General features: G+C 44.8%; 1 protein-coding gene across 6 annotated transcripts in view; it reads left to right on the top strand.

The window, feature by feature from the left end:
* The first annotated feature begins 311 nt into the window (after positions 1-311).
* The window catches only part of dhx15 (DEAH (Asp-Glu-Ala-His) box helicase 15), a 33982-nt gene continuing 18117 nt past the window's right edge, over positions 312-16176 (top strand). For 2 of the 6 annotated variants that reach the window (XM_024434748.2, XM_024434746.2), the window contains exons 1-5: positions 1493-2971; positions 3721-3914; positions 4211-4370; positions 6411-6629; positions 14864-15031. In XM_024434748.2, the coding sequence (XP_024290516.1) occupies positions 2561-2971; positions 3721-3914; positions 4211-4370; positions 6411-6629; positions 14864-15031 (1152 nt within the window). In that variant the 5' untranslated portion in view covers positions 1493-2560. Of the gene's footprint in view, positions 519-540; positions 1081-1492; positions 2972-3720; positions 3915-4210; positions 4371-6410; positions 6630-14863; positions 15032-16176 lie in introns of those variants that run through there. The other 4 variants (XM_024434749.1, XM_024434747.2, XM_024434750.2 and 1 more) reach the window with 4 other exon arrangements.

Genomic DNA, 16176 nt, shown 5'->3' with positions numbered 1-16176 from the left:
TACATAATCTTATAGGTTGAAACATTTAAGAAATATCTTGGAAGGTGTATACATTGAAAATGTTTGTCAAATGTTCTTGAAAGATTGACATGGCTTGAAAAAACTCCTTTACATCCAGAATGTGCATAATGCTGTCTTGCAATAACAAACACTTTGACAGCCCTCTTCAAGTACATATTTTTCGTATAATGTTATTTATAAAATGTTTGGCTTTGGGATGAATTCTACAACTGAGTTTCACCATCGGATTCGGTCAATGTTGGTATTGCACATGGACCCTCTTTTAAAAAAATGTATTAGGGGGAGGCTGAGTTTGGTGCAAGCCACAACATCCCCCAGACAGCTAACAACTGACTCCACGTCCACGGCAGCAGCTGTCCTTTACAGTTCCCCGTGGCGCAAATATTTAAGTCGCAATATTTTGCTAATATAAAAACGTTATTTACTGTATCTGGCTCGACGAAACTCACGCTAAATTGCTGTTTTTCTGTCATTTACGCAGAGATATTAATGATGAGGTAAGTGCTTCCGGTCGCCATACTTGTGGTGCTTAACAATAGCAGCAGCACAGATAGAACAAGGACCGATTTCTAAATATATTTGGCAGCAGTGTGCAGAAATTGTATGGCATCGACCTACTTTTGTTCCTTATTGTGGATAGCTATTTATGTGTAAAACAAAAAATGTCGAAACGACATCGATTGGGTTTGGGAGATTGTTATTCATCGAGTGAAAAGAGAGTCTTCTGATGGGTGTGTATAGGGAATAATAGGGAGAGGATCCTTTGTTTTCGTGTGATGGGCACTGCAGTGCAGGAGTTTTTTTGGGGGGCTACAGCTAACGTCGCTCGCATGCTATCTAGCTAGATAAAATGTAACTGGCGAATCGACAAAACGTCCAGGGACGTGCATGCGGCGGAAAAGTATTCTAGCCTAGTTACGTTCGTTAGCTTGTCTTTTAAATAAACACGCAGTATAAGCTAACATAGCTAGGAAGCTCCTAAACCAGGCTAACGTTACAGAACAGTGCAAAAGATGCATCATACATGCACGTGGGTAGCCTCCTGCGCGTGGCCATAAGGTAGGTAGGTAACTTAGGTATGTAGCTAGCTAGTTAGTATCCAGTCAGTAGTATTGCTAATGCTAACTAGACCGCTATCATGGCAAGTTAATAATGTTAACTAGTTATATTAGCTAACTATATTATTTGTGTTTTTAAACATAAGTGGCTAGCTGACATGCTTTAGGTTTGTTTTGGTTGAAACTACCCGAAAAGCCGTCTCTGTCCATTGGGTAAGCCAGCAGCATACCACCCTGCATCCCACTGCTGGCTTACTTCTGAAGCTAAGCAGGGTTGGTCCCTGGATGGGAGACTAGATGCTGCTGGAAGTGGTGTTGGAGACCCAGTAGGAGGCACCCTTTCCCTGGTCTAAAAAATATCCCAATGCCCCAGGGCAGTGATTGGGGACGTTAAACGGGTGTCTTTATTATTTTTGGCCACTAAAGATCCCATGGCACTTATTGTAAGAGTAGGGGTGTTAACCCCGGTGTCCTGGCTAAATGCCCAACTTGGCCTTCATAGCATCATGGCCACCTAATCACCCCCAGTTTACAATTGGCTCATTCATCCCCCTCCTCTCCCCTGTAACTATTCCCAAGGTCATTGCTGTAAATGAGAATGTGTTCTCAGTCAACTTACCTGGTAAAATATGGGTTAAAGAAACAACGCACTGTTAACTAGCTAAGTCAGACTTTATACATTTATATAATCCCTAGCTATATAAAATGTCTCATTTTGTATATCATCTGATGATTCAGTTGTCAGAGGACATCAACGTGGTGCTGAAACACATGGCCAACTTTGTCAGAACAAGATTCATTCATTAAGTCCTTCGCTATAATTGGGTACTGAAATGTCAACATTCTAGGCCCATAAGAACATGACACGAGTTCTGAAGGGTCAACTGGTGTGTGTATGTATGTACCCAAGCCGACATGATGTCCTAGGAAATAGTGTAGTTGCTCATGACACAGGCTACATTGCTAAGACCCGTTTTTGCTTTTTGCCAATTCTTCAAATGGAGTCTTCAACATTGGTCTCATCAAAGAAGGAAATTCAATACTTTGGTTCTTGGGTGCAGACATGCATTGTAGCATAATAAAGATCTCGCCCCGCTACATTGCCACAACCTGTTTTAGCCTTTTGCCAGTTCATCAAATGGAGTCTTCAACATTGGTCTCATCAAAGAAGGAAATTCAATACTTTGGTTCTGGGGTGCGGACATGTGTTGTAGCATAATTAAAAGGAAATAAAGATATCACCCATTTGTAAAAGGAAAGGGTTCCCCTTTTGACTTGATATTTTAGCCTATTAATTTCTTTATTAATGTGACCTTTGCATGCAACACTTGATTACATCCTTCTGCAGCGTGAAAGGGAAAAGCGCAGTAACCTTTTCATGTTATTTGAGGAAAAGGACATGACATAGCCGAGCCGTGGCACATTGTAGAATCTGAGCCGTCCTATTTCTGTGTTGGTTGTTGGGTTCATTCCATTTTGGAATGGTGATGGGAAAAGAGAAGGGAATTGGGCCTGGCCGATATAAAAAAAATATATTTAAAAAAGAAGCTTTGTCTCGTCTGTCACACTACTCACATTCATGCCTCGACCACAGGCGAGACAGGGACCGCGACGAGCGGTCGAAGGACAGGGACAGAGACCGGGATGCCAAGCTCTCTGGCATGGCCCTGAACCCGGCTGTTGGCAGCGCAGGCCTCTCCCACAAGCAGACGGCCATGCAGCAGCAGATCAACCCGTTCACCAACCTGCCCCACACGCCGCGTTACTACGAGATCCTGAAGAAGAGGCTGCAGCTGCCAGTGTGGGAGTACAAGGAGCGCTTCAACGACATCCTGGGACGCCACCAGAGTTTCGTGCTCGTCGGAGAGACGGGCTCAGGCAAGACCACGCAGGTAAGCAGGACAAGGGATAGAGGCTTTACATTCATGTGGTGAGACGGAATGTATCTATTAAATGTTCTCCAAGCAACATATCATTGTATTCACGAACCAACAGTAACACAGCCGAGAAAAGCCAACTGATAACTCAATACTGTTTCCTATGAGATGCCTTGATGCCCTCACACACTTTCCCGTTATTTTCAAATAAATCCTGCTGCTGTGACTCATCTCCTTTCCCCCCATCTTGATTTGTTGAAATGTTAAATGCAGAGTGTGTGTTTCCCTTCCCCGTAGCAAAGAGGTTGGTTGCCACTGACGGGCACTCATCCGAGCACAAGGCTAATCCGGCAGAAGAAACAGTTTCTAACTTTAGGCTGCTCTTAGCAGGTCCCCTCGTCTTTTGAACAGTGAGCGGGGGGATCCCCACCGGGAGTGCCTATCAGCAGAAAGCTGGCAGACTGTCTAATACAAGCTATCATCTCAACTTCTCTGGAGCTCGCAGTTGATTATCAGAGAGTGGAAGTGATCGGGGATGGTGGCATGGGGTTTACAGACAGTAACTGGCCGTTTTATTCTTTGCTCTCCAAAACATCCATGCTATCATTCATTTTTTTGACTTAAAGTTATCTTCAGTGCCATTTTATAAAGCACTTTTGATTGATATTGGTTTGGTTGCTGATTTGTGGAAGGTCAAGGTATTCTAAAAGTGAGTGTGGTTGAGTAACTTCTTCCTCTCACTATCTCCCCCTCTCTCTCCTCAGATCCCCCAGTGGTGTGTGGACATGGTTAAGGGGTTGGGCGGACCTAAGAAGGCAGTGGCCTGTACCCAGCCCAGGAGGGTGGCAGCCATGAGCGTGGCCCAGAGGGTGGCCGACGAGATGGACGTCAAGCTGGGCCAGGAGGTCGGTTACTCCATTCGATTCGAGGACTGCAGCTCGGCCAAGACCTTCCTCAAGTAAGTGCCAGTCTCTACTGAAGTTGAAAAGCCAAAGATACTGTTTTATTTCACTGGGGTTCAGTGGGACGCTTCGAAGGATATGTTTTCCGTTGAAAAATGTATTGCTATCTGAACATTTGGCATGTTCAGATAGTACCTCCCTATTTTTTGCTGTTAGAAAAAAAAAGTTCGATTTCAAATATTCTTTACAAGAGAGAACTGGCTGATTTGGCAGTACACAGTTAGCAGTTAAATTGTTCGACGAAAATGTCCACTTTAAAGACTTACCCGTTGTGTTTCCTCCCTCGGTGCAGGTACATGACAGACGGTATGTTGCTGCGGGAGGCCATGAATGACCCTCTGCTGGAGCGCTACGGCGTCGTCATCCTGGACGAGGCTCACGAGAGAACGCTTGCCACAGACATCCTCATGGGTGTCCTCAAAGAGGTGGTCCGACAGAGGTCAGACCTCAAGGTACACGTCAAATCCTCATACCCCTGGGTGCAATGTACTGAACCTTGTAGGTAGAGGTGTCCTGAACAGAGCTGACCTTATTTGTACTTGACTCTACTTGTCAGAGGAGCATGTCAGTTCTATGGTGTGTTTCTATCTAAATGTTTCCTAACTTTGTGCACCTCTTGAAAGTGATCTGATCCGTGCCAGGTGAATGCAACCCTGGCCGTGCCAAGTTTCCTCTCGCCAGTCTACATTCCACAGCATCTCATAGAGTCATGCCACAGAGTTTCTAAATCCAAAGGTGGGAAAAAAAAACGTTTTTATGGTTTGAGAAGTCAGTGAGAGAAGTGAACAATTCTTCCTTATTTGTTCATTTTCTCGATTTCTAAAGGCGCAAGCCAGTGTCTCAAGTAGCTGAACCTGTCGTTACTACAACCTTGTGAAAGTGACAAACTGACACGTTTTCATTTGAATCAAAAACAACTTTATATCAGAAGAGTGCGTTTGATTTCATGGCCGCAGTTCGACACAACCTGCAGACCTATGACGTGTTTCTGTGCATGAGCTTAGCTAACTAACGTCACCATGACATCGTCTACAAGTGATCAGGGATTTCTATTGGAGAACCAGTTTCTGTTGTGTTCTTTACTGCTTCTCAAAGCCCTGTGCCGTCTGATCCTCATGTCTTCTCCTCAGCTCACTCTCCTTAGACTCAAATCCTACCTCTGACCTAGTCCTCTATCCTTCATGAGAGCCTGCCTCTCTGTGTGCACACACCTGGTTGTGTACACACACACTCAATTATTACCCCCCCCCCCTAAAAAGCCTCAGTGTGGCAGTCTCTCCACGGGCTGACTGCTATGTGTCTATTGAGGAAAAGACAAACGTCAGCCATTCAGCTCAGAAATGCACGGCGAGTCTCCTCTGCGGCAGCACTGAGATTGCTGCCCGGGTCAGCCCATTTAAGAGAATCAGACAGGGATGGGTGGGGGTTCAGTTTTTATAGGCCGAATGTGCCGGACACAATTCTCATAAAACAGATGGGTAATGACTAGTTGTTGTCAGGGACGGCATCAAAGGTTACACACGTGTTCAGGGACTTTTAAATAAGGTCTAGGTTAGTGGCAATGATCGTACCGGCCCTGCTCATGTCCCTCTTCCCAGTCTCCCTCCTCTCCCAAATTTGAAGTGTAATTTGCCTTGATTAAGAGGAATTATAATGTCTTGTTATGCGTAAAGCGAAGTAGCGCATAGACCGTGGACCGAAATATTTGAGAGTGAAAATGGGAGAGCAGAGAGGCGCGCCGCCCACCATCAGAATTTTAATGTGCTTAATGGGCCCTAGGGGAGAACATGGTGTGCCCGCGAGACTTATCCGGGCAGTGAGCGTTGTGATCCTCATGGGTCAGGGGCTCTGTCCTCCTGTGATATGTCCACCATTTTGTTTCCTCTCACTTGGCCAGGGTCTAATCTACACTCTCTTTCTGGCTCACGCCCGCTTCCTATTCTCCTGCATAGAGGGTATCTATTATGTTTCCTATTTCTTTAAAAAAAAAAAGCATTTTGCCTTGTCATTATGGGGTATTTGTGTGTAGATTGATGATCATTATTGTTTATTTAGTCCAGGGGTCTGAATACTTTCCCAATGTATTGTATGTTCTACGTCCTAGGCCTTATCCATTTCATCAGTCACATGTGTTAACTATCACTCTTAACTACCCTGTGGTGAGACTACACCAGACCCTACCATTCGTCAACTTCTAAATACTCCTACCTTAACCTTTATCAACCTACGCTATACTATCGCCGCTGTCCCCTGGCTATATGTAAGCTCCTCTCTTCACAGTATTGCTCCTGCTAAAAGCTGCTGTTTCGGGTTGCCCTTAGACACTGATCTAAGATAACGCTAATCAGAATCTGAACCATTAGGCCAAACTATAATCTAGAACTCTGATCAGTGTCTAGGGGCAACGAAATCCTATAGCATCATATAACCCCATCGGCAGCCATTTTCTCTTCCCAGTCCACCTCTCAACACCCTGTCCTTTGTCTCATCAGGTCATCGTCATGAGCGCCACGCTGGATGCCGGCAAGTTCCAGGTGTACTTTGACAGCTGTCCGCTGCTAACCATCCCGGGACGCACGCACCCGGTAGAGATCTTCTACACGCCGGAACCTGAGAGGGACTACCTGGAGGCAGCCATCCGCACCGTTATCCAGATCCACATGTGTGAAGAGGAGGAGGGCGACTGTCTGCTCTTCCTCACTGGACAAGAGGTAGGCCCTTTTCTGCCACCATTCCAGCTTTTCGCACACGCACAAACGAGATGATCAATGCTTAGATGAAGAGGGGTATTGAATGCATGTGGCCTTTCCTGTTTGGAACATTACCCTGGTAAGAGGGAAAAAAAGACAATGTCCCAGATTTTGCCTGCCCCATGAATCCTTGAAATTTCACTCCTAAAAATGTTGTATACTAATGTGTAATGGAGGGCGAGGTTTATGCCCATAATGATGAATTTGGTCACAGCTGGGCGGGCGCACGCCTGCCTGCCTTCCCCCAGAAACATCTGTCTGCCTCCCAGTTCACGAGTGGGAGAGGCAGCCTGTCTCAGGGCTCAGCAGTACCACACTATTATTCTCACCATTCTCTCCCTACGTAATGTAACAGTTCGTGTAGCTTATGGTTGTGACATGGGAACTAATTAAGTGAGGTTTGTATGATTGTAACCCTAGACTGAGTTTAAAGGGATACTTGGACATTTTGGCAAGGAAACCCTTTATCTACTTCCTCAGAGTCAGATTAACTTGTGGATACCAATTGTATGTCTGGGCTCCCAAGTGGTGCAGCGGTCAAAGACATTGCATCTCCGTGCAAGAGGTGTCACTACAGTCCCTGGTTCGAATCCAGGGTGAATCATATCCGGCCGTGATTGGGAGTCCCATAGGGAGGCGCCCAATTGGCCCAGCGTCGTCCGGGTTTGGCCGGGGGAAAGGCACACATTGTAAATAATAATTTGTTCTAAACTGACTTGCCTAGTTAAATGAAAAAGATGTCTCTGTGTCCAGTTTAAACGACGTTAGAGGTAGTTTTGCGAGCCAAGGCTAACTAGCAATAGCACAATGACTGGAAGTCTATGGGAACAGTTAGTTAGAAATTGCGCTAACGCTACTTAGCAACTTCCTTCAAACTGCATGCAGAGAAATAGAAATGGTATGCACAAGTTCATCTGACTCTGGGGAAGTAGGCTAGATAAATCTCTTAAGTATCCTTCGTGACTGAGCGGGAATGTTAATGTGCCTGGAGCTTCTCATTTTGAATGTATGGATTTCCTTACGTTAGCGCCACGTCATCATCCAGCGTAGCCATCTTTAAAAAATAAATCATATCTGCCGAGGGCTCACCCAGTCAGATAATATGGCAGCCTATTCATTAACGGCAGTCATTTGTCATTCATCGGCAGGACGGCACTACCGCGCATCTACATCCGTTTTTATTTGCAGATGCCGGATCGATGCCTGGTTCGTTATGGTAGGGATGAAGTCACAGAGGAGCATTGTATTTGAAGTGGTATCCTTCAAGGGGCTGGTAGATTAGATTAGTGGTGTTCCAGCCACTCAGACAGCCAGGGAACAGCATTGGCCTCCCCTCGTTGCGGGAAATGTGTTAAACATTGATACGTCTCTTGCTGAGTATCCACCCCCATTGCCACCTCCCCTAGCTCAATAACGCTGAACGCGTCAGGGTGTCAAGCTGCCGAGGCAAAGCAAGCAGTGCAGTCGGCGAGCACTCCCACGGTGAGTTCATTAACACTTTCCTAATTGGGTTAAAGAAGTCAATGTGAGGTAGCTCTGGAGGAGATGGGCGTTAAAATAGTGCCTCCCCGGAGCGCATCTCAACCTCTCGTCGTCCCGCAACTTTGATGTTGACTAATGATCGGGTACGCAGCTCTGCAACGTAGTTCTGTCTTTGAGGTAAAGCTGTTTTCATTTATGACAAATGAAAAGCGAAGGGGGCGGGTTCCTTTCCCTCCCAAGTATTTAGGGGAGATTGTCTGTTTTTTAATGGTTCGCGGCAGGGACAAACTCAAACTCCCCAAAAAAGAGAGGCAAAACTTATCACAGCTGCCTCGCCCTGATAAGTCCCACCATTTAAGCTGCCCCCTCAGCGGTTCACTTCAAAACGTAAAGATTCGCCCGGGCCTCTGCTAATTAAGTGGACCGAGGCGAGTGCCTAATTGAGTCTGGTTATAGGTGCCTGGTGCTCCACCGCATCGCTCCTGGGGTCGCGTGGGCCGGCTGGTGTGCAGGTTCTCACAGTTGGCTGGCCGCCCCGCTGTGCACGCGCTCCATTTCTCTTCGGGCACTGGCACACCAGCTCAATCCCGGCGCCTTGGCAACGGCGTCCACTTTTCATGACAGCTGCTGCATCCAGAGGGTTGATGGTCTATTAATACCCAGGCTAATTTTACCAATCTATTCATTACTCTTTTCCACTCTAACTTGTCAACGTGTTGATTACATGGCCATCGGTGGGATGGATTTGACTTGTGTAGTGAGTGAACACAGCAGGGAAAAATTGGGCTAGGAATGCATTACTGTCTGCAAACAAAGTCCACAAACACACAGAGAGATCCTAGCTGAGGCTCCCTATGTTTTTGTGTTTTACTCAATCGGGGCAAAGCCTTGCCAGTTCTTACCCTGAGTAAAGTAAATGCCACGTAAAGAGTAAACGCTCCAGGTCAAAGGAGAGCATCTGTTCTACTGGGTATTTCTAGGTTGCAGTCAGTGTCACATTGTGGCTTTGGTATGACTATCAAATATGGTTCCCATTAATTTCAGAATACACCAAGCCCCTATACCCCTTCCTGCCCCAGCCCCAGTCTCCTTCGCATTCCAATAAAACATTTATTTTAATCTGTAAGTGCTAATTGTCACGTGACCCCGAAACAAACTATAGAAGGAGCTGCACAGTTCCCTAGGGCCTGAAGGTGGAGCAACAGCACAGGCTGTGACCGTTTACATGTTGGTGTTCTTGTTTAAAAGGAAGATTGCAGAATTAGGTTTCTTTTAAACATTCTGATTGGTTTCATCCTTCCAACTAAAAGTCCCAATAAGACATATCAATTTTAAGCGTTTCGGAAAAGTGATGTCAAGAGGAGAACACACAACAGGAGTGAAGCCACTGTCCACATAAGACGGTAAAGACCCACATCATAGAGTCGTTATTGTTTTTGAAAAAATATTTTTGGCACTCTGAATAAAGCCAATTTATCATCTGACCATATCCTGTGATTTCTTTATTCTATATCAGATAAAAATGTTTTTTAATAACTTTTACAGCACACAGGCTTTTAGCATTGCCCCTTTTACAGCCCTATTACCTACCCACTAACAGCTTTGAAACATCAAAGTATTCAGATCCCTTCACTTTTTCCACATTTTGTTGCGTTACAGCCGTGTTCTAAAATGAATTAAGTAAAACATTATCCTCATCAATCAGGACTCCCCATGCTGACAAAGCAAAAACAGGTTTTTAGAAACAGGTTTTTAGAAATGTTTGCAAATGTATAAAAAACCTTTGCTATGAGACTCGAAATTGAGCTCCGGTGCATCCAGTTTCCATTGATGATTCTTGAGATGTTTCTACAACTTGGAGTCCACCTGTGGTAAATTCAATTGATTGGACATTATTTGGAAAGGCACATACCTGTCTATAAAAGGTCCCACAGTTGACTGTGCATGTCAGAGCAAAAACCAAACCATGAGGTTGAAGGAATTGTCCGTAGAGCTCCGAGACAGGACTGTGTCGAGGCCCAGGTCTGGGGAAGGCTACCAATTTGTTTTTCAGCATTGAAGGTCCCCATGAACACAGTGGCCTCCATCATTCTTAAATGGAAGAAGTTTGGAACCACCAAGACTCTTTGGAACCACCAAACTGGGCAATCAGGGGAGAAGGGCCTTGGTCAGGTGGTGACCAGTAACCCAATGGTCACTCTGACAGAGTTTCTGTGGAGAACCTTCCAGAAGGACAACCATCTTTGAAACACTCCACCAATCAGGCCTTTATTGTAGAGTGGCCAGATGGAAGCCACTCCTCAGTAAAAGGCACATGACAGCCCACTTGGAGTTTGCCAAAATGCAGCTAAAGGACTCTCAGACCATGAGAAACCAGATTCTCTAGTCTGGTGAAAGATTGAACTCTTTGGCCTGAATGCTAAGCGTCACGTCTGGAGGAAACCTGTCACCGTCCCTACGGTGAAGCATGGTGGTGGCAGCACCATGCTGTGGGGATGTTTTTCAGCTGCAGTGACTGGGAGACTAATCAGGAATGAGGGAAAGTTGAACGGAGCAAAGTACAGAGAGATCCTTGATGAAAACCTGCTCCAGATCGCTTAGGACCTCAGACTGGGGCCAAGGTTCACCTTCCAACAGGACACCAACCCTAAGCACACAGCCAAGACAACAAAGCAGTGGCTTTGGGACAAGTCTCAATGTCCTTGAGGGGCTCAGCCAGAGCCTGGACTTGAACCCGATCGAACATCTTTGGAGAGACCTAAAAATAGCTTTGCAGTGAAGCTCCCCATCCAACCTGACAGAGCTTGAGAGAATCTGGAGAGAAGAATGGGAGAAACTCCCCGAATACAGGTGTGCCAAGCTTGTAGCGTCATACCCAAGAAGACTCAAGGCTGTAATCGCTGCCAAAGGTGCTTCAACAAAGTACTGAGTAAAGGGTCTGAATACCTATGTAAATGTGCAATTTTACCAGATTTTTGCTGCTTTGTCATTATGGGGTATTGTGTGTAGATTTGATAAGGGGGGAAAACAATTCATTCCATTTTAGAATAAGGCTGTAACTTAACAAAATGTAGAATAAGTCAAGGTGTCTGAATACTTTACGAATACTTTACGAATGCACTGTATTAGCAGTTCAGCACATCAGCATTTATTGTACTGGTACACAAAATCAAAATGAACCTTTACCATCATAGTAGACATTGAACATCTATAACCAAACTGTTGTTGGTTGATGGTAGCTATAGCTAGCCACATGCTAACCTGAGTACTAACGTTACTAGCAGTAGTAACAGTAAATCCAGGTGTAATGGCTAACACAAACATCAGCCACCATGATATCCTGCAAGTTACAGTTGAAGTCAGAAGTTTACATACACCTTAGCCAAATACATTCTAACTCAGTTTTTCACAATTCCTGACATTTAATCCTAGTAAAAATTCCCTGTCTTAGGTCAGTTAGGATCACCACTTTATTTTAAGAATGTGAAATGTCAGAATAATAGTAGAGGGAAGGATTTATTTAAGCTTTTATTACTTTCATCACATTCCCAGTGGGTCAGAAGTTTACATAGACTCAATTAGTATTTGGTAGCATTGCCTTTAAATTGTTTAACTTGGGTCAAACGTTTCGGGTAGCCTCCCACAAGATTCCCACAATAAGTTGGGTGAATTTGGGCCCATTCCTCCTGACAGAGTCAGGTTTGTAGGCCTCCTTGCTCGCACACGCTTTTTCAGTTCTTCCCACAAATGTTCTATAGGTTTGAGGTCAAGGGCTTTGTGGTGGCCACTCCAATACCTTGACTTTGTTGTCCTTACGCCATTTTGCCACAACTTTGGAAGTATGCTTGGGGTCATTGTCCATTTGGAAGACCCATTTGCGACCAAGCTTTAACTTCCTGACTGATGTTGATGATGTTGCTTCAATATATCCACATCATTTCCTGCCTCATGATGCCATCTATTTTGTGAAGTGCACAACATAGTTAGTTTGTTTTTTAAATAATCTACTAGCAACATAACATGACAAAACTCTTTGGGCACTTTAGTACCTACTTTCCCCGATTCGCCTCTATCACCGAAGCCACCAGCAGGCTGTTCCTCTCTTGACGTCAAAGCCGCAATGTGTTGTTGGTATGAGGTTTTAATGCATTTAATTCAAATTGCGAAAATAGAAGTGTATTAATTTTTTTGTAAACTTTTGCATGAAGGCTGTTTAGCTGTTAGATTTGCGGAATATATATGGAAAATATATACAGTGGGGCAAAAAAGCATTTAGTCAGCCACCAATTGTGCAAGTTCTCCCACTTAAAAAGATGAGAGAGGCCTGTAATTGTCATCATAGGTACACTTCAACTATGACAGTCAAGATTAGGGGAAAAAATCCAGAAAATTACATTTTTAATAAATTTATTTGCAAATTATGATGGAAAATAAGTATTTGGTCAATAACAAAAGTTTATCTCAATATTTTGTTATATACCCTTTGTTGGAAATGACAGAGGTCAAACGTTTTCTGTAAGTCTTCACAAGGTTTTCACACACTGTTGCTGGTATTTTGGCCCATTCCTCCATGCAGATCTCTAGAGCAGTGATGTTTTGGGGCTGTTGCTGGGCAACACAGACTTTCAACTCCCTCCAAAGATTTTCTATGGGGTTGAGATCTGGAGACTGGCTAGGCCACTCCAGGACCTTGAAATTCTTTTTACGAAGCCACTCCTTCGTTGCCCGGGCGGTGTGTTTGGGATTATTGTCATGCTGAAAGACCCAGCCACGTTTCATCTTCAATGCCCTTGCTGATGGAAGGAGGTTTTCACTCAAAATCTCACGATACATGGCACCATTCATTCTTTCCTTTACACGGATCAGTCGTCCTGGTCCCTTTGCAGAAAAACAGCGCCAAAGCATGATGTTTCCACCCCCATGCTTCACAGTAGGTATGGTGTTCTTTGGATGCAACTCAGCATTCTTTGTCCTCCAAACACGACGAGTTGAGTTTTTACCAAAAAGTTATATTTTGGTTTCATCTGACCATATGACATTCTCCCAATCTTCTTCTGGATCATCCAAATGCTCTCTAGCAAACTTCAGACGGGCCTGGACATGCACTGGCTTAAGCAGGGGGACACGTCTGGCACTGCAGGATTTGAGTCCCTGGCGGCGTAGTGTGTTACTGATGGTAGGCTTTGTTACTTTGGTCCCAGCTCTCTGCAGGTCATTCACTAGGTCCCCCCGTGTGGTTCTGGGATTTTTGCTCACCGTTCTTGTGATAATTTTGACCCCACGGCGTGAGATCTTACGTGGAGCCCCAGATCGAGGGAGATTATCAGTGGTCTTGTATGTCTTCCATTTCCTAATAATTTCTCCCACAGTTAATTTCTTCAAACCAATCTGCTTACCTATTGCAGATTCAGTCTTCCCAGCCTGGTGCAGGTCTACACTTTTGTTTCTGGTGTCCTTTGACAGCTCTTTGGTCTTGGCCATAGTGGAGTTTGGAGTGTGACTGTTTGAGGTTGTGGACAGGTGTCTTTTATACTGATAACAAGTTCAAACAGGTGCCATTAATACAGGTAACGAGTGGAGGATGGAGGAGCCTCTTAAAGAAGAAGTTACAGGTCTGTGAGAGCCAGAAATCTTGCTTGTTTGTGGGTTACCAAATACTTATTTTCCACCATAATTTGCAAAGAAATTCATAAAAAATCCTACAAAGTGATTTTTCTGGATTTTTTTCTCTCTCATTTTGCCTGTCATAGTTGAAGTGTACCTATGATGAAAATTACAGGCCTCATCTTTTTAAGTGGGAGAACTTGCACAATTGGTGGCTGACTAAATACTTATTTGCCCCCACTGTATATATATATATATATATATATATTTATCTGGTGCAACCTTTCCTTTAAGTATGACGTTGAAAATGCAGTGGCTATCGCTTCAGTACGTTTTCTGGTCTTTTCATAGCTAACATTGTCCAATGTCTGGAGATGGGGGGGTAAAAACAAGTGTGGTGTTTAGTGTAGATATTCCAGGAATCATAGACACCTATCAGGCTATATAGTATTATGTAGGCTGTATATAAGCTTGTCACTTAGGGTTCTCGTGGGCATGGTCGATTGCAAAGTAATAGTCTTAATTATTCATGGGCCGTTTACCGATTTGATATGTTGCATTTGCTAACGTCACATTATGGCAGTCCGTACCATGTTGGTTTATTATATTCAGGCTGCCTAGTTCAGTCGGAGTCCTAGCCTTTTGTCGTCTGTCATGTTTTCTTATTCCCCTGGTTGTTAAGTTTCTCTGTCTGGGAGCCCACTGGCTCTATAATGTTCAGCTCCACTAAACTGATCTGCCATGATTTGCCGCTGGTTATGCATCAGTGCAGCATTCTCATTTCACATTTCTCCTACAATATTGTGGTATGGAATAATGAACCGTGTGTGTCTGTGTTCTCCTGATTGCTGCATTTGACAACACAGCCATGGGGAGCTCAACCAAGCACGCGGCAGTCCAGGTTTAATTTCCTCAGTCAGATGGAGAGATGGGCAGAACAAATGTTCTCCTTCGAACCCCTCCTCTCCTCTTCAGACCTTTTTCTCCCCATTGTCTCTCAAGGTGCTATTCAAACCAAGCCCCAGGTTACTGTGTGCCCAAATGCTTGCTCCTCGTCAGCCACCCTACACCTGCCTGCCCATTTTTACTTTTTCCGCTTCATCTTTCAGGAAATCGACGAGGCCTGCAAGCGCATCAAGAGGGACATCGACGACCTGGGACACGACGCGGGGGACATCAAAATCATCCCGTTGTACTCGACGCTGCCGCCCCAGCAGCAGCAAAGGATCTTTGAGCCGCCACCACCCCGCAAGCCCAACGGAGCCATCGGGAGGAAGGTAAACGCCACTCGATTCACTCCTCAGCAGCACAGGGCATCCCAGCAACTCAATATCTCCCTTCCAGAGAGGGAGGGAGTGAAAGTGGGAGAGCTAAAGGAAGCGAGAATTGGAGAGTGGCAGAGAGACGGGGAAGTAGGTGGGTGGATATGGAGAGGGAGGAGTGGGAGGGGGGGTTAGAAAAACTGTTTTCCCGCTTCAGCTTTGGTGCAGGACTGACTCACACAACATATGCTGCTTTTGTCAGCATATGATTCCCTGCTCTAAAATATAACTGGGGTATTACTCACTCCCTCCATGCCTGAGGAAAGCACTGAAGCCACAGTCTTTTAATCTCTTGCACTCCTCTATTGGTTTTGCACAGCCTCTCTCTCAGAGAACAGAGGCCACAATCATCTGGTCTTCTCAGTGCCAGGGAAAGGCAGCATGCATTACCGGAACTTTGCTCATCTACAAAAGAATGTGTGAACATTCCCCTCTTCTTGTTCCCTTGTCCTGAACTGGTCCCACAGAGCAATGTACGGCCCTTCGACTTCATGTTCCATTATTAATACGGGCCGCAAACCTGTCCAGCGTTTTGTTTATGGCTCGGTGTTCAAACGAGCGCACTATAATCACAGCAGTGGAACCACCTGGACGGCCACGCTGTTGGCAAGGAATCTGATGGAATATCAAAACCCTGTCACACCGCCAGTAATTTGCGAACATTTGCCCCAACATCTGACTGGGATTTGATGAATGACTCATTGTGTGCTGCCTACCCAATTGAGGCTGATTTGGCTGTCATCGGAGCCCCGAAAGATTATTGATGACTTATTTGGAATAATGAAGTCACCGCCTGATCATTTTTATATAGACAGTGCATTTGGAAAGTATTCAGACCCCTTGACTTTTTCCACATTTTGTTACATTAAAGCCTTGTTCTAAAATTGGTTTAATTGTTTTTTTTCTCCTCTCATCAATCTACACACAATACCCCATATTTATTTTGCAAATGTATATATAAAAAAAAAACTATCACATTTACATTAGTATTCAGACCCTTTACTCAGTACTTTGTTGAAGCACCTTTGGCAGCGATTACAGCCTTGAGTCTTCTTGGGTATGACCCTTTAACCAAGGGACCCTTCATCCAACCTGTATTT

Source organism: Oncorhynchus tshawytscha, linkage group LG10, assembly GCF_018296145.1.
Source record: "Oncorhynchus tshawytscha isolate Ot180627B linkage group LG10, Otsh_v2.0, whole genome shotgun sequence".
NCBI lineage: Eukaryota > Metazoa > Chordata > Actinopteri > Salmoniformes > Salmonidae > Oncorhynchus > Oncorhynchus tshawytscha.
The sequence above is the reverse complement of the archived record's forward strand: the minus strand, read 5'-3'. Positions and strand labels throughout refer to the sequence as shown.